This window comes from Peromyscus maniculatus, chromosome 6 (assembly GCF_049852395.1).
Source record: "Peromyscus maniculatus bairdii isolate BWxNUB_F1_BW_parent chromosome 6, HU_Pman_BW_mat_3.1, whole genome shotgun sequence".
NCBI lineage: Eukaryota > Metazoa > Chordata > Mammalia > Rodentia > Cricetidae > Peromyscus > Peromyscus maniculatus.
The window spans coordinates 25,505,748-25,522,443 of NC_134857.1; the positions used below are offsets into that span (position 1 = coordinate 25,505,748).

The following is a 16,696-nucleotide window of genomic DNA, read 5'->3' on the forward strand; positions in this document are numbered from 1 at the left end:
CCCTGGAGCAGTGATTATAAACTTGGGTAAAATCTGAATACACAGAGCAACTTGGTTTTCTTACCTTCAGAAAGATTATAATGTTGCTTTTTCTATTTGTTTCATGGGTTGCTGAACAAGTGAAAGTAAGGTACATTAAAGTGTCCAGTAAACTCTAATCAAATGTGAGATTGAAAGCATTTCAATCTGTTGGGAGAGTCTCAGCATGTGAGCACTGGCATCATGAGCCCAGTGCTGTTACTACTAGGAGGAAACCCATCCGACCAACTGCCTTCAGAACAACAATTCTCTTAGTAATAGAGCTTTTCCTTATTTTGATCTGATTTTAAACAATCAGTCAACTTCTAAACTGTATGTCAAGTTCATAGATCTGTTTTTATGGCCCAACCTTGAGCACCCTTATCACTTCCAAGGACTGATTCCCTCAACCCCTCTTGGCCTGAAAAATGAGCCTACCCCCAAGTGTTGAGATTAAAGGCAGGTGGCACCAGGCCCAGCTTCAGGCTTAAAATTCCACCTTAAAATTTATTTCTAGATTTCTCAGTCAAAATAGAAAGTTTTATTTTCATTATTTTTGAATGAAACTCTATACTACTGTATATGGAAAAAAAGGTCAATATCAGTCAGTTCCAAAATCTCATCTCCTGCCAGTTCCTCCCATGTTCTCTGTTAAAGGTTTAACAGAGAACATACAAATCATGTGTTTCCTGAACATACTCTTCATTTTTCCATTTTTATTGTACAAGTCCATCCCTCTTTTCCTAATTTTTCAACATCTGTCAAATTACAAGTTTTTCCTTGTCAAGTCCTCATTGGTTTTGTCTACACAATATCCCAAGTTGCAGTTTGTAGCTGGAGTTTTCTCCAGTCCTGCCTGGCCCACAGTCAGGACAAATCTCTCTCACCTGCCAGTCCCCCAGCTGCTCAGACCCAACCGAGTAAACACACAAAGACCTATAATGCTTACAAACTGTATGGCCACAGCAGGCTTCTTGTTATCTAGTTCTTATATCTTAAATTAACCCATTTCTATAAATCTATACCTTGCCACATGGCTCGTGGCTTACCAGTATCTCATATGTTGGTACTAATGGCGGCGGCTGGCAGCATCTCTCTGCCTCAGCCTTCCACTTCCCAGAATTCTCTCTGCTTGTCCTGCCTATACTTCCTGCCTGGTTACTGGCCAATCATCATTTTATTTATACAGAGCGATATCCACAACATCAGTCCTTATAATACTAATTTGTTGTACATTAATAGATCACACTGCATTACAATTACTACTACATGGATTCTTCCTTGTGGAATATGAATTCATAGAAGATGGAATACAACTCAAATGCAGTGACCACACTTTATTAATTTTTAACCCTTTTAGAGACAAGTAAGAGCACCATCAATCAGTGCAAAAGAGAAGATGAAAACATCAGCTATAAGCACCACTGTGTCTTCAGGTTTTACTCATTCAATGTTCATGTATAGACAATAGTAGAGTAATGATTTGTGGAAGCCTCAAGAAAACACAAACACACACACAATTTCTTTAAAGCAGATCTACTACTATGGAAGTATTGGATCTCTCCTATTAGGCTGGACTGGCTGGCCAGTGAGCCTCAGGATCCACCTGTCTCTATTTTCCCAGCACTTTGATCATGAGTGTGTAGCACCCCTGCCTAGCTGTTTTACAAGGGTTTCAGGGATCGAATTCAGGTTGTTCTCACGCTTGCATGGGAAGACTTTACTAACTGACCAATCTCCTCAGCCCCCTAAACTAAGATCAAAGAAGCAGAGTATCTGTTATTAGCTAGGTAAGGTGGTACATGCATATAATACCAGCACACAGGAGGCTGAGACTGGAAGATAACAAATTTGATGCTAGTCACCCTGGACTACTTAATGAGTTCTAGGTCAACTTGGGGCTACAGAGCAAGACCTGGCAAAACAAAACAATAAAAAACCCAAATAAACCACTGACCTAGTCAATTTTGAGGTCAACAAAGCAGATAAATGCTAAATATGTATTTGGGAAACATTATTATTGATTGATATTAATGAACTTAGGGTAGACTTAAGGAAAGGAGGAGACTGAATAAAAGGGATAGAAACTTAAGATATCAATTTTCAGTGGACTGGGTGAGGAAATCAGGAAGACAAAGGAGACCAATAAGTGGCTGCAAAGAAGAAAATCAGAAACAAACACAAAACAGAAGAGGAAATTCCACAGTAAGTAAAATAAACAGATTCTTCAAGGCAATTTCAGAGGATAGAAGAGGAAAAATATAACCTGAGCAACTGTCAGTAAGTTCTGACCTAGGAGGATTCAAAAGAAGCCAGGAAAAAGGAACTAAATCTTAAGCATACAAGGCATAGTATATAGAAATGATATGAGAAGATACTTTCCTACGTAGACAGACTGGATGCTAAAGGAGAATGATGTGCTCTAAGATAGTGTTAGAGCCCACTGTACACTGGAGAAGAGGGCATTTGAGCTCTCCTAGAGGTGAGGAAGCTGAACTTCATGCACATAGCAAGCTGTCAAACCCTCCATCAGTACACAGCTGCTAGTCTGAATGCACCTGTCCTCTCACAACCCACATGCTAAAATCCCGGGAAAGTGCAACCCTCAGAGAGTATCATGTGATGGTATTAGGAGGTAGGATGTTTGGGGAGGTGATGATATTATGATTGTGGAGCCCTCAAAAAATGGGATCAGCAATCAAGTAAGAGGCACGAGGGAAGCTGCCTGCCACTTTCACCATGTCAAGATACACCAAGAAGGTACAATTTGTAAATCAGAACCCTCACTGGACATGGAACCTCTGGTGTCTTGATCTTGGCCTTGCCATCCTCTTGATCTAAAAAGAAAGAACTTTATGGTGTTTCCAACCTATTTCACTCTACAGTATTTTGTTAAATAGCTGAATGGACTAAGGCAATGCAGGAACAGAATGTAAAAAAAGTAGGGCTGAGCACACAGTCTACGATTCTCACACAGCATACCATACCCAAGCACAATCTAAAGAGGTGCAAAAGTGCAGAATATTTGCCAAAGACTCATAAATATCAGTAAAACATTCTTACAGTCATCTATTAGTAGCTGCACAACTTCTGGACAATGTTATATAGTTTTGTTTGACCTCTGTCCAACTCCTGAAATAAGAAATCTTAATATTAAATAGTTGTTGCTAAGCTATACTCATGACCCATGTGCTCTACAAGTAAAACAGGATATTCTTTGTTCCTCAAAGAGTAAGAAAAACAAAAATTTAAAAATAATGTATAATAAAATCATCCTTTAGATAACATTAAGGCTAAACATTGTGAAGAGACAGAAAAATCACAGGAAAACCCTATCCTCATCCTGGAACCTGTTTTCGTTTTCTATGCTCAGAAAGATAGCTGCCAACACATAAGGAACTGTCTGGCAATTCTATGACTAAGCACATCTGCTCAAGGCCATTTCTCACATGGGAGAGATTCCAAGAGACACCATGAATCAAAACTAGTGGTACATGAATTCCAGATTTCCACAGCATTTTATAATAGAAGACACAATATTATTCAAATTGAAACATGAAACATCTGAGAAAAATCTGTTATCTCAGTTAAAATAAAACCATTACCTGGCAAAAGTACATTTTAAAAATAAGCAGAATATAAAAGTTACTGGCAACACACTTTTGGAGAAAAAAGTATGCATTTATAAAAATGTCTTGAAAGGAACACAATGAATATACATAAACTTCAATTTACATAATTTATCTATTACATTCACTATGATAGCATAAAATCAAGAACTGCATTTGTATAACATCAGTTCTTATGTTCTTCAATAAAACCATTTACTTAAATAATTTCATGATCAGTTTTAAAATGTCTGGGATTTTATTTAAATATTGACAGCACTAAACATTCTGTCTTTATCACTCATTGAAGTTTTGAGATTATTGATAATAAAACAGACAGAAAGGGCAATATAGCTTAAAGGCTGGATCTGTAATAGAAAACACAGAATGTCTTCTGATTTGAACGGTACAATGCTTCTGTTTACTATATCTGTTTACTATGATCAGGTGTGCTCATTTGGAAATCACAGGACTAAGCTGTCACACCATTCCTGAGTAGCTAAATAAAGAATATAATACAAAAATTTTCTGAATAATAAAAGCCTAAGAAAGCAGTTGTGCCTCTGAAAGTTTGAAGAGCAAGGGACATGAACAGAAAACCCATATAATTTATTTTATCCTTTTAATAAAGGACAAGTAAGTTATTTAATTTGGTAAGTTAATAACTCAATATTTTCTTATCATCTTTCATGGATCCTACAGGTTAGTGAGATGAAAGTGTACTAAGTTACATATAATAAAGTGTTAATAATACTATAACAGACCAGCATTTGGTCTTCAACTGTACTATAGAAGAAGCATGTTGGGCTTTGAAGGGATAGAAAGAAAAAGATTTAGAAAAGGTTATCTAGCCAGGCAGCAGCGGTGCATGCTTTTAATCTCAGCACTCAGAAGGCAGAACCACGCAGATCTGTGAGTTCAAGGCCAGTCTGGTCTACAGAGCAAGATCCAAGGGCAGGCACCAAAACTAGAGAAACTCTGTCTCAAAAAAACAAAACAAAACAAAACAAAACAAAACAAAGGTTATCTAAAATTGACATGACACTTGAGCTGAACTTTTAAATTGGGATGACATTTGTTAAAGGAAGGAATTTTAGACAATCTGAACAATTTGAGCAAAACAAGCTACAACATGGTTTGTTTGGAAAAGTGAAAATAGTTTAGAAAGTTGAAGTGAGGAGTGGCCTAGGGTCAGACCATAGAAGACTGTCATTCTGGGCAGTCATTGACATGAAGTGGCTTTGTTGAATCCCCATGGGAGCCCTTACCCTTTTGGAGGAGGGGATGGGGGAGGAAAGCTGGGGGGGGGAGGGATGAGAGGGGGATCTGCGCTTGGTATGTAAAATGAATTAAAAATTTCTTAAATAAAAAAATGAAAAAACATATTTTAAGTAAAGAACACAAGGGGCAGTGGGATGGAAAGCTTACATGGGAGAGGCTCAGCAAGGGCAGTGACAATAGTGACAAGAAAGTGAGACACTTTAGGGATGAGAGGCAGAACAAAGTACGATGTCTCCTGCTTTTCTGAACTAGCAACTGGATGGCACCACTTACAAACAGAAAAAAGGCTTGCAAGATAAAACAATAAGCTCAGCTCACAGCCCACTGTGGTTTAAGTATCTCGGAGCCCCTGGGATGGTGATAATCTAGAGAACTCTGAGTTAAGAAAAACGTAATGGTATCTCTCTCTCAGGAACTACTGAAGAAGTCAAGGATGAGATGGCCAACCAATGTGAGGGGATCATGTCACATCACCCATAAACTTACAGAACTTTTGCTGGCTTCAGAGATCATGTTACATAGTTAAATCTACAATAATTTTTGGGACTAGTACAAAGGAGTAAACTCAAGGTTTTGCATTTGTCAAATAAGTACCGTATCACTGAATTACATACCCCGCTCCCAATTCTCAGTCAATACTGATTAGCAAGTTATACAATCCTTATGTAAAAATATTATCAATGTATGTCAATGAGTGGCTAAAATTAATTTAAAAAAATATATTATCTGGAGACCAGACGTAGGGCACGTATCTTAACACCATATCAAATCTACAGTTACTTAAAATTATTTTAAATAAAGTTACTTAAAATTGTTTTAATTCTTACCCACTTTTGTTTTTCTTGTTCTTTCAAAGACATCCACAGGCCAGACTGGGTTCTCACAGTCCAGACTAGCTAAAGAAGACATCCACAGGCCCATCTGGCACCTTGGGACACTGGGTGGGTAGGTGCCATTATGAAGAGCAAATATATGGTGGAGAAATGGGAGACAGAGAAACAGAACAATTGATGTGTTGTGAAAAGAGGCAGAACTGAAGAAGCGAAGATAGTGATGAACAGGCTAAGGTAGGTGGCCTGCTCTTCACCTGGGGCCAAGGTAATGCCAGAGCCTAGGGCTGCTGTCAAAGGCCACATCTGGGTCCAGATACTGCTGCAGGCAGAGTCTGTGTTGACATCCATGACCCATGTTGCCACCAAATGCTACAAGGATGCCCAGGGTCTGGGCCACTACCTGTGGCCATTTGGTGTCCATGGGTTGTACTCCTGCTGTGGGCCATGCTGATCTGAGTAGTATGTGCTGTCACCCAGGGATGATGACATCTGTACCTGAGCTGCTGCCAAGGGCCATATCTGGGTCCATGGCCCTACAGCAGCTAAGATCTATGTTGATGTGTGGTTTCAGTAACAACTGAAGGCCCTGTGAACGCCCAGGGTCTGGTCAGCCATCTGAGTCCATGTTGGTGTCCAAGGGCCATGCTACTGCTGAGACCATGCTGAACTGAATGGTTTATGCTGCCACATGGGGCTATGGTAACTTCCAGGCCTGAGCTGCTATCTAGGGCCATGTCTGGGTTCCATGGCCCTGAAGCAGCAAGGGTCTAAGTTGGTGTCTGCAGCTTGTGTTACTACAGGGGCCCTAGGAACTATGCTTGTTGAAATCTGTGGACCATGCTAAGCTGGCCTCGCCCTACACTGGCCCTACTCCTTTCTGGATGCTGTAGCAGGAGAGCTGCCCCCACCCCCCAGCATTAGGGGAGATGGCTGCACCCCTCACCACAGGCATGGGAGAGCTGGCTCTACCCCTTGCCAGAGGGAGGGCAGCCCCAGCAGCCAGGACTGACCAGCTCAGCTACCACCCAGACCCACTTCCTGGGCCTTGGGTTGGTCCACCCTAACATCTACCCTACCTAACATGCATGAACGGGTTGATTGTGCAGAACGATAGCCACAGGATCTCCATGACTCAGGGCAACAACAGGATATCAGAGAGGAGTTTTGGTGAGGTTCCATTGATGGTGGTGTGCCAGAGACCACACACAGGCCTTGAACCAGGGCAATGACTCACTGCAATGAACATTGGAAGGTGGGGCTGATTGGACATAAGGATATACTACGTGACACCACAGCTACCAATGCCACTAGCAAGAATGAAGAGGTGTTGGAGAGGAGGGGAGATGGAGGATTGAGGTGATTTTTATTTGTTCTGAATTAACTTTGGGGAAAAGTTTCTTTGGGGGGGGTGCTGCAGGGGTGATGGGCAGATATGGAGGGGCTAGGAGGTGAGAAGGATTGGGGTTCATGATGTGAAATTCCCAAAGAATCAATGTGTAGCTTGGTCTGCCTAAGGGCCCCTGGCAGTAGGATCAGGATCTATCCCTGGTGCATGAGCTGGCTTTTTGGAGCCCCATGCCTATTGTGGGACGCCTTGTTCAGCCTTGATGCAGGGGTAGGGGCTTGGACCTGACTCAACTGAACGTACCAGGCTTCTCTGACTCCCCATGGGAGGCTTTACCTTTTTGGAGGAGGGAATGTAGGGTGGGTGGGGGAGACTGAAGGGGGGACAGGAGGAGGGAAGAGAAGGAGATCTGTGGTTGGTATGTAAAATGAATAAAAAATTTCTTAATAAAGAAAAAAAAAAGAATTATGTTGTAACACAAATCTTAAAAGGTCTTATTAATAGAAAAAAACCCCAAGCCAGATATTGGGATAAACGCCGAAAGATCAGAGAAGCAGAACAAGCCACAGCCACCCTCACCTCACCAACACCTCAGCCAATCCTGTTTCCATGAATCCTCAGACTGAGTCCTCACTCTGAGCATCTCAGTTGAACTGCTGCTTAGCTCCTGTCTCCTCACACATTATATACCGTTCTCTGCCTAGCCATGTCACTTCCTGGGATTAAAGGCATGTGTGCTTCCCAAGCAAAGACAGGAGATCCTAAGTGCTGGGATTAAAGGTGTGTGCCACCACGCCTGGCTCTGTTCCCAGTGCGGCCTTGAGCTCACAGAAATCCAGACATATCTCTGCCTCCCAAGTAATAGGATTTAAGGTATGTACCACCACTGTTTGGCCTCTATGTCTCTCTAGTGGCTGGCTCTGTCCTCTGATCCCCAGATCAGTTTATTAGGGTATACAATATATTAACCCATTGTTATAAAAATATTCTTTCAAAAATAAAACTAGATCATATCATTTCATGCCAGTAACTACCCAGAATGGCATCAAGTCTTCCATGATCTGACATCAGACCATTCCTCATTTCAATTTTCTGAACAATTTTTGTTATGTTTGAGAAGTTAATATGAACCTGTATGCCAGTGTTTCGGGCCATCTTTAGAGTAAATCCCTTTACACTGATAAAACTCATCATTCCTAAAAGATACACTCAAATGACAATATATATATTTTAAGATAAGGTCTCACTGTTAGAACTTACTATGTAGTCTAGGCTGGTCTCAAACGCAGAGATCTGCTTGTCTGCCTCCCCAGTGCTGCAATTAAAGGTGTGTGCCACCACACTTGGCTCCCTTTCTTTCAAAGACATATCCAAGATGCAGAATTTGAGCCTACAATGCTGGATATGTATTATAAGCAAATATAATGAAATGAAAAAGCACCTACAGAGAAATAACATAAAATTTCAATTAAATGAGTGAGTGCTAAGTAGATCTGCAAGGATAAAAGGGTAACACTGTGGTGTAATGATGGAGAACACCTTCCTGGAGAAAGCCAAGTGTAGCCAGAGTACTAATTTTCTGAAAATAGAATAATGATCAAAAGGCACAGAGAAAAAAGCAAGAGGTTTTTGAGAAACAGCAAAGTGACACTTGGGGCACTTTACACTACAGGGTTAAGGAGGGCCAGGTGAATAGAGGTTGTAAGAAAACACACTGAACAGTTTCATTTGCTATGGCAGAGTATCACCAAAACTCTCAAAAAGGAAAACAAAAGAAGCTTTAATTATACATTCATATGATTTTAGTTTTTGGAATCATATTATCAGACAACAAATGAAGCTATGTTTCAGTGTAAGTACAAATGTGTTTAAAGAATTTCTAATTTACTTTTTCTTGGCATGGTAATATAGAGCATTTCAAAACTGAATTTTGGTAATGTCAATATGCCCATCATTCAGAATCTGTCAAACTTGAAAGCAACATCCTTTGCCTCAAAGAAGCATCTGCTTATCCTTATGTTCCTTCAAATCCGTGGCAGGAAAAGCAGGCACAGTTTTATGTATACAACTCTCAACTGGTTAATGTTGAGCTATAGAATACCATTGGTAAATATTATGGCAAAATTGGGCAGTGCAACATTCAAGACCTTTTAGGCTTCAGAGTACTACAACTAGCATTATCATTCTCAACTCATTTAATCTCAAGTAGAGTCTTTACACCAAATGTCCAAAAATCAAATGAATCTTCCACACAGATGTCAAAAATCAACATACCCACTCATCATCCTTTCTTTTCCAATCAACTCTCATGCTTGATTCTTTACGGCTGTGAATACTGTCTGAGAGCCAGGCTTAGCAGCTCACTAAGATTAGCAATGAAAAGATTATGAGCTCCAACTTGGCTCTTCCTTGAGTCTGTTGGGAAACCCCGGGTGAGACAGTTCAAGCCTTGTTTGGCTTCGCTTCTTTATAACATTAAGAAATTGAAAGAAAAAAAAAAGCTATTAAGATGCTGTCTGCCAGTCCAACTTGTAATAATTTACTTTAACCTCTAGTCCCTAGTTCTCCCATTTTACCTTTCAACATGGGATCTTCCATATCCAGTTTTATTTCTTAGTACATGACTGCAGGTCATTATTTCCTCACTCATCTTTCTTCCAGGATCTGTCTTTGCATTCTAAGTCATCCTACTATGCTACAGATGTTTTTCCTTGCAATCTTTTCTGAGCCTTGAATTCAGAGTTAAGCACACTGTTAGAAGACTCATTGTTTTCAACCGTCATGACAAAGCTTTCAGTTGTGTTTGGTGGTTCCTTTTCTTTGTTTTTAAGTTCATGTCAAATTGTGATATATGTTGTTAGCACATGTTTTTATACTAAAGATCCCTATCTGTGTAATGTAAACATTTTTGATCTATGTTTTAGCATTCAATTATTGATTTATATGAAATACTCCAATGCTTGTTGTTGATGCCTAGTTTTCTTTTCTTTCTTTCTTTCTTTTTTTGGTTTTTTGAGACAGGGTTTCTGTGTAGCTTTGCGCCTTTCCTGGAACTCGCTTGGGAGACCAGGCTGGCCTCGAACTCATCAAGATCTGCCTGCCTCTGCCTCCCTAGTACTGGGATTAAAGGCGTGCATCACCACTGCCCCGCGATGCCTAGTTTTCTATACATGTAATTACCACATTCCCTTGGTAACGAACAAGTAGGCTGCCTGCTGTTGGTGGATATTGGATTGCACTGTGAAGCCCAGGTTTGCATTTGCATTAATTAAATAAAATTAACCTTGGGTCAGTAGGCCGAGTTAGCAACTAGCTGACAGAAAGTAATTATAGGGCGTCAGAGGGCATCGAGAAAGATAGATTAATGCACAGAAGTAGTCGGGAGGGATTTGGAATAGCATAAAAGGATGCTCTCTTTGGAAGACACAGACAAAGAGACAAGGTTAGCTAGATGCTACTGCTACATCTCTTCTCTGAGCTAGCAGGTTTTCACCCCAGCCTTTGAATCTCTAATCTTTTGTTTGTTTGTTTGTCTGTTTGTTTTGTTTTGTTTTTCGAGACAGGGTTTCTCTGTGTAGCTTTGTGCCTTTCCTGGAACTCACTTTGGAGACCAAGCTGGCCTTGAACTCACAGAGATCCACCTGCTTCTGCCTCCCCAGTACTGGGATTAAAGGCATGCACCACCACTGCCCGGCCGAATCTCCAATCTTATTTATAAATAGAACAACTGAGATTTAGTTAAAGCCACCTTTAGTGGCAGCAACAGGGCCAGTGCCTGCAGGAACAGAATTCCCGCCAGACTGTGGCCTAGTCGCAGGCCTCTACCAGAGAAGCAGGTCCTTAGCTGCACAGACTTAACTGCTGGCTAAAATAGTAGACTAAGACATAGCCACTGTGCTGAAGTTAAACAGCAGCCTGCAGTTCCCAACTTCTACAAATGAGCCACCATCCACAGAAACAAGGACCAACGAAGTTAGGGATTATAACTGCTGGAAACGTTTTTATTTTAGAAACAAATAAATATATGTAATACATACTTTGTTCTTGTACTATACATACTAAATATGGATACATATCTCTATACCTAAAATGTCTATAATGAATATAGACAATTATTTAAAAAGTGTTGACATATATAAATGAATATTATCCTAAAGGACTTCATTTTTATATTCTACTTTGAATCTATATATATGTATATGCACATGTGTGTATACACACACACACATACACACACACACACACACACACACACACACACACACACACACACACACATTGACTATTTTTGAGACAGGGTTTACGTGGGCTAGCCTCAAACTCACAATTCTCCTGTCTCTACTTATTAGATGCTACTACTATAGGTACATGTCATCACACCAAACTTCTATCTTATATTTTGACATCAATTTTTTCAAGATAGAGTTTTCTGTAAAGTCTTGGTTGTCCTGGAACTTGCTCTGTAGACCAGGTTGGCCTTAAACTCAGAGATCTGCCTGCCTCTGCCTCCCAAGTGCTGGGATTAGAGGCATTTGCTACCATCTCCCTGCCCAACATCAATTTCCGAGCACAGCAGTTTATAAGTTAAGAATCCCTAATTCAAAAATATGAAATAAGAAACACTAAGAAATCTGAAACATTTTCAGTACCAAGACAACATAACATGTGAGAAATTTTACACGTGACCACAAGTGCTTGCTTTCAGTAAAAACGTTTGTAAACTGAAGATATTATATTAAACTACTTTCAGACTCTGAGTGTAAGATATACAAAATTAATTAATTTTGCTTTTAGACTTGATTCCACTCATAAGGTATTTCACTGTGTATGTAAATATATAAAATTTTGAGAAAAAAATTTCAAATCTGTAACTCTTCAGTCATATTGCTTAGCTTGCATTTTCCAGAGTGCTGTGACCTCTGAAATGTTTGCTCACAGTCTTTGTCCAATTATCTTTGGCTCTTATTTATCAATTTTTCCTATTTTGGCTTACATTTTAAACATTCAATTAGAAATATTTTCTTACAATGTATCCATGACTTAAAATAAGAAACATTACTCTATGAATAGTACCCTATTCATGTTTTAATGTACCACTTAAAATGAATTTAAGTATAAAATTAAAAACAGAAATACTTTCCTAGCAAAATCTTTAGATTTTATTATTAAAAACTCTGTGAAGTCTTGCTTTTTAATTTAGATATTAAGCCCATAAGCCTTTAAAAAAATAACTGTGGAAAGGAAAACTCTTTTAAAACTTTCTTATAGATAGAACTATTCCCAACATGATGATTCCCTACAAACTCATAATGTTAATTCTGATATACTACATTTCCATGAATATGTTTTGTTTGATGAATCTCACACAGTAAGATTTTTTTTTTTATATAATAATCTTGGTAATTGTCTTACTATTTATCAAGGAGAAACTAGATTACCATACCTCTTTCAGTCTCTTTCTGTCTCTCTCATTCATACACACACACTCTAAATAATTTATTCTAACTTACATTAATTTGAAATATAAAGATGTGGGAAAATATTCTCACTAAATAATTGAAGTTTCAGCCGGGCGGTGGTGGCGCACACCTTTAATCCCAGTACTTGGGAGGCAGAACCAGGCAGATCTCTGTGAGTTCAAGGCCAGCCTGGGCTACCAAGTGAGTTCCCGGAAAGGCGCAAAGCTACACAGAGAAACCCTGTCTCGAAAAACAAAAAACAAACAAACAAAAAAAATTGAAGTTTCTCATTCTTGTGTAGTAGTTCTCAATTTTGTTTTGTTTTTAGATTTTCTATTTCTTTGCTGAGACTTTATTTATTTATTTTGAGATTTTTTTATTAAGAAATTTTCTATTCATTTTACATACCAACCATAGATCCCCCTCTCCTCCTGCTCCCCAGCCTTACCCTCCCAACCCACCCCCTAATTCCTACCTTCTTCAAGGCAAGGCCTCCCATGGGGTGTCAGCAGAGCCTGGTATATTCAGTTGAGGTGGGTTCAAGCCCTACCCCCCTGCACCAAGGCTGTGCAAGGTGTCCCACCATAGGCACTGGGCTCCAAAAAGCCTGCTCATGCACCATGGATGGATCCTGATCCCACTGCCAGGGGGCCCCCTAAACAGTTCAAGCTAAGTAACTGTCTTGCCTGTCCAGCTGGCCTAGTCCAGTCCCATGGGGGCTCCACAGCTATTGGTCTACAGTCCATGGATTTCCATTACTGTGGCTGGCTATCTTTGTACATTTTCCCATCATGATCTCGATGTCCCTTGCTCACATAATCCCTCCTCTCTATCAAGTGGACTCCTGGAATTTGGCCTGGTGCTTGGCCATCTACTGCTGATATGTCTTAATCTATCACTGCAAATTTCTATTTCTGCAATTTTACTTATTTATTTTGAGTAAGATGTCATGTGTTTGCACATGTGTGTACATAGATATATTTGCCCCTATTCACATGCACACATGTGTAGATGCCAGAGGAGAACATCAAATCTTTTCCTCTACTGCTCTCTTCCTTATTTCTGGTCTCTCAAGAAAGCAATGCTCCCCATTTTCTCAGATAGGGTAAAGGCCAAAAACCCTGCCAATTTTCCTCTTCTCCCCTCTCCAGTATTGGTGTTGTAGCCATGCACAGCTATGCTCAGCTTTTTTATCTCTGCTAGGGATCTGAATTTAGGTTCACATGCTTGTAAATCTTATCCATTGAATCATCTCCCCAGTCCCTATCACTTAAATTATTTGAAGTTGTTCCTAATTGCTTACTGATTCATTTTGTTGTGCTTGTTTAAAAATCTTTGCCAAAAAGAAGGCAAAACAAACAAACTAAACAAAAAAGGATAGCCAATTTATATCAACGAAGGAGTCAAGTATAGCAAAAATATGTGCACTCAATATTACCACACCCAGTATGATTAAATCAAAAACTACTGGTCATAAAGACCCAGACTTCAAAACAACAATAATGGGTGACTTCAATAATATTTCATTCATATCAATAACTAAATCATCCAGATAAAATAGATCAACAAAGAAACTTCAGAGTTAAACTATACTATAGATCAAATGGACTTAATAGACACCCACAAACTATTCTACCCCAAAGCTGCAAAGTATACATTTCTGAATGATTAGTGAGTCACTAAAGGAATCAGGAAGGAAATAAATTCTTAGCATCGAATGAGAATGAAAGCACAACATACTAGAACTTGAGGGAAACACAAAAAAGCAGTTATAACAGGAAACTTTGTAGTCACAAATGCCTACATTAAAAAATTAGAGATCTCTAATAAATGATCTAATAATAAAACTCAAAGTCTTAGAAAAGTTTATCTCCAAATCAGCACAAAGAAACAAATGATGAATACCAGAGTTTAAATTCATGAAATGGAAAACTAAAAGAATACAAAGGATTAATGAAACAAAGAATGGGTTCTTTGAAATGGACAAATAAACTGACAAATGGTAATCCTTAGCAAAACTAATCAAAAGATCTGTCAATAAAATTGAGATCAAAGGGGGATGTTACATTATAGCAGTTTTCAATGATAATTACTAGTGAATATTCTGAATTTATATTATAGAAAATTAGAAAAATCTAGATGCTATAAAATTACTTGTCTTGAAATCTGTTTGTTTTTTTATTTGACACAGTGTTAGGGCTGAGTGTGTAGCTGTGGCAGGGACTAGCCTAGTCTCTGCAAGGCGCTGGGTTTGGTCCCCAGCAACGTTATTCCTCCATCCCCCATCCCACCTCAAATCCCATCTCAAAGTTGAAAGTAGCTCTGCTGCCCTAATATTCCTCTTAATAGGTGTATAGTGTTTCATAGATGAAAAACGTGCTCACAGGGGGTTGGAGATTTAGCTCAGTGGTAGAGCGCTTGCCTAGCAAGCACAAGGGCCTGGGTTCAGTCCTCAGCTCCGGAAAATTAAAAAAAAAAAATGTGCTCAGTTTTTGTTTTTTTTTTTTTTTAAATCAACTTTGATACATTTAAGAGTCATCTGAGAAGAGGGAAAATAAAGGAATTTCCTCTACTAGATTGCCTTTAGGCAAATCTGTGGGGAATTCTCTTGTTTAATAGCTGATGTGGGAGGACCCAGTTTGCTGTGGGCAGTACCACTTCTGACCAGGTGGTCCTTAGGTATGTGAGAGAGCAGGCTGAGCAAGCTATGAGAAGCAAACCAATAAGGAGGACACCTGCATGGTCTCTGCAATAGTTCCTGCCCTGACTTCCCTCAGTGATGGGCAGTGCCACGGAAGGGCAAGCATTTAAAACAAACCCTTTCTTTCCCAAATTGCTTTTAGTTTGAAGTTCTATCATAGAAATAGAAAGCAAAGTAGGACAGGAAGTCAATGGCTATCTATACGAGGTACATCTTTTTCTTCCCAATCTCAGTTCCCCAGTCCCTTACTGGTACTTCCTGTGATTATCTGCTAAAAACAACAGGTTTTTGGAGCTCCTTCTCCTCAGGCAGAAGCCCAAGGAAAGACAAGATGTAGAACACTTTTCTAGGGGAGTTAGTTTATCCTGTAGCACTGGTTTACTATCCCTCCACATACATGTCATATTGTCTCCTGAGAGACTGCTTTCAGTCTCCTCTCATGGCCAATGCTCATATACACAGAGTGTTTGTGGTAGAGGTTTAGTAAAGAAAGGAAGAAAACAGATGGGAAAATCTATGGCAATATAAGGAAGTTTCCCCCAAAGAATATAATTAATAATAAAAACTAAATTCATGTCTGAAAATACCTAAGATGTTTTCGAAGTTTCTCGATCTCCATATTTTGTTCAGTTACTGTTTTCAGGAAGTGTTGGTTAGTCTGCCATAAGAACAAATCAAAAATATTCAGTATTAGAACATTTATGAACTGTATTTTCAAAGATGAGATAAAGCATATAAACAAAAAACAAAACAAAAAATAAAGTAAGATTCTTGATAATCCGCTTTTTTCAGGGCAAAATGTAACTTTGGGTCTTCCTTTCTTACCTTTACTTCCATGGATCCTGTTCCAACTACCTGACCCTGAATTCCTGTCTGAGGGCTTTCTTTGACTGATTTTTTTACTCATCTACATGTGTGGGAAACTGAAAAACGTTATAGATTTTGGAATGAATGTTGAATCTTCTATAATAGTCTAACAATATTGATGTGACTGAGATATAAGTAATGCAAATCTCTGTGTTCATGGGTGGGATAAAACCTATGTCTATCACCGGGATTAAGCTCTAGAAACATGGCTAATTTAAATGGTTTATTTTTTTAAAAAAATGAAAATCACACGTATTTATTGGAGGAAGGCACATGCTACAGCACTTCAAGGTCAAAAGCTAACTTGTGGGAATCAGTTCTCTCCTGTCACATTGGTCTCAGGGATTAGACTCAGGTCTTCAGTCTTGGCAACACTACCTTTTCCACTGAGTCATCTTTCTGGCCCAATTTATTTTATTTTAAAGTCAATTTAAAAAAAACTTGACAGAGTCTTATTATATAACTCAGACTGATCTCAAACTTTCCATCTTTCTGACTGCTTCCAGAGTGCTATGATTACAAGAATATTCATCTGTGCCCAGCTTATTTTCATTTTTCTGCTTTATTTTCATTATGTGTATTAA

At 39.2% G+C, this 16,696-nt stretch overlaps 1 protein-coding gene across 3 annotated transcripts in view; it reads right to left on the reverse strand.

The window, feature by feature from the left end:
* Sclt1 (sodium channel and clathrin linker 1) overlaps positions 1 to 16,696 on the reverse strand; it is a 108,349-nt gene that overhangs the window by 57,613 nt on the left and 34,040 nt on the right. For 2 of the 3 annotated variants that reach the window (XM_006987463.4, XM_076574039.1), the window contains exon 9: positions 15,833 to 15,903. The exons of the other annotated variant lie outside the window; for it this stretch is intronic. In XM_006987463.4, coding sequence (XP_006987525.1) covers positions 15,833 to 15,903 — 71 coding nt within the window. The remainder of the gene's footprint in view (positions 1 to 15,832; positions 15,904 to 16,696) is intronic. 3 annotated transcript variants of the gene reach the window in all.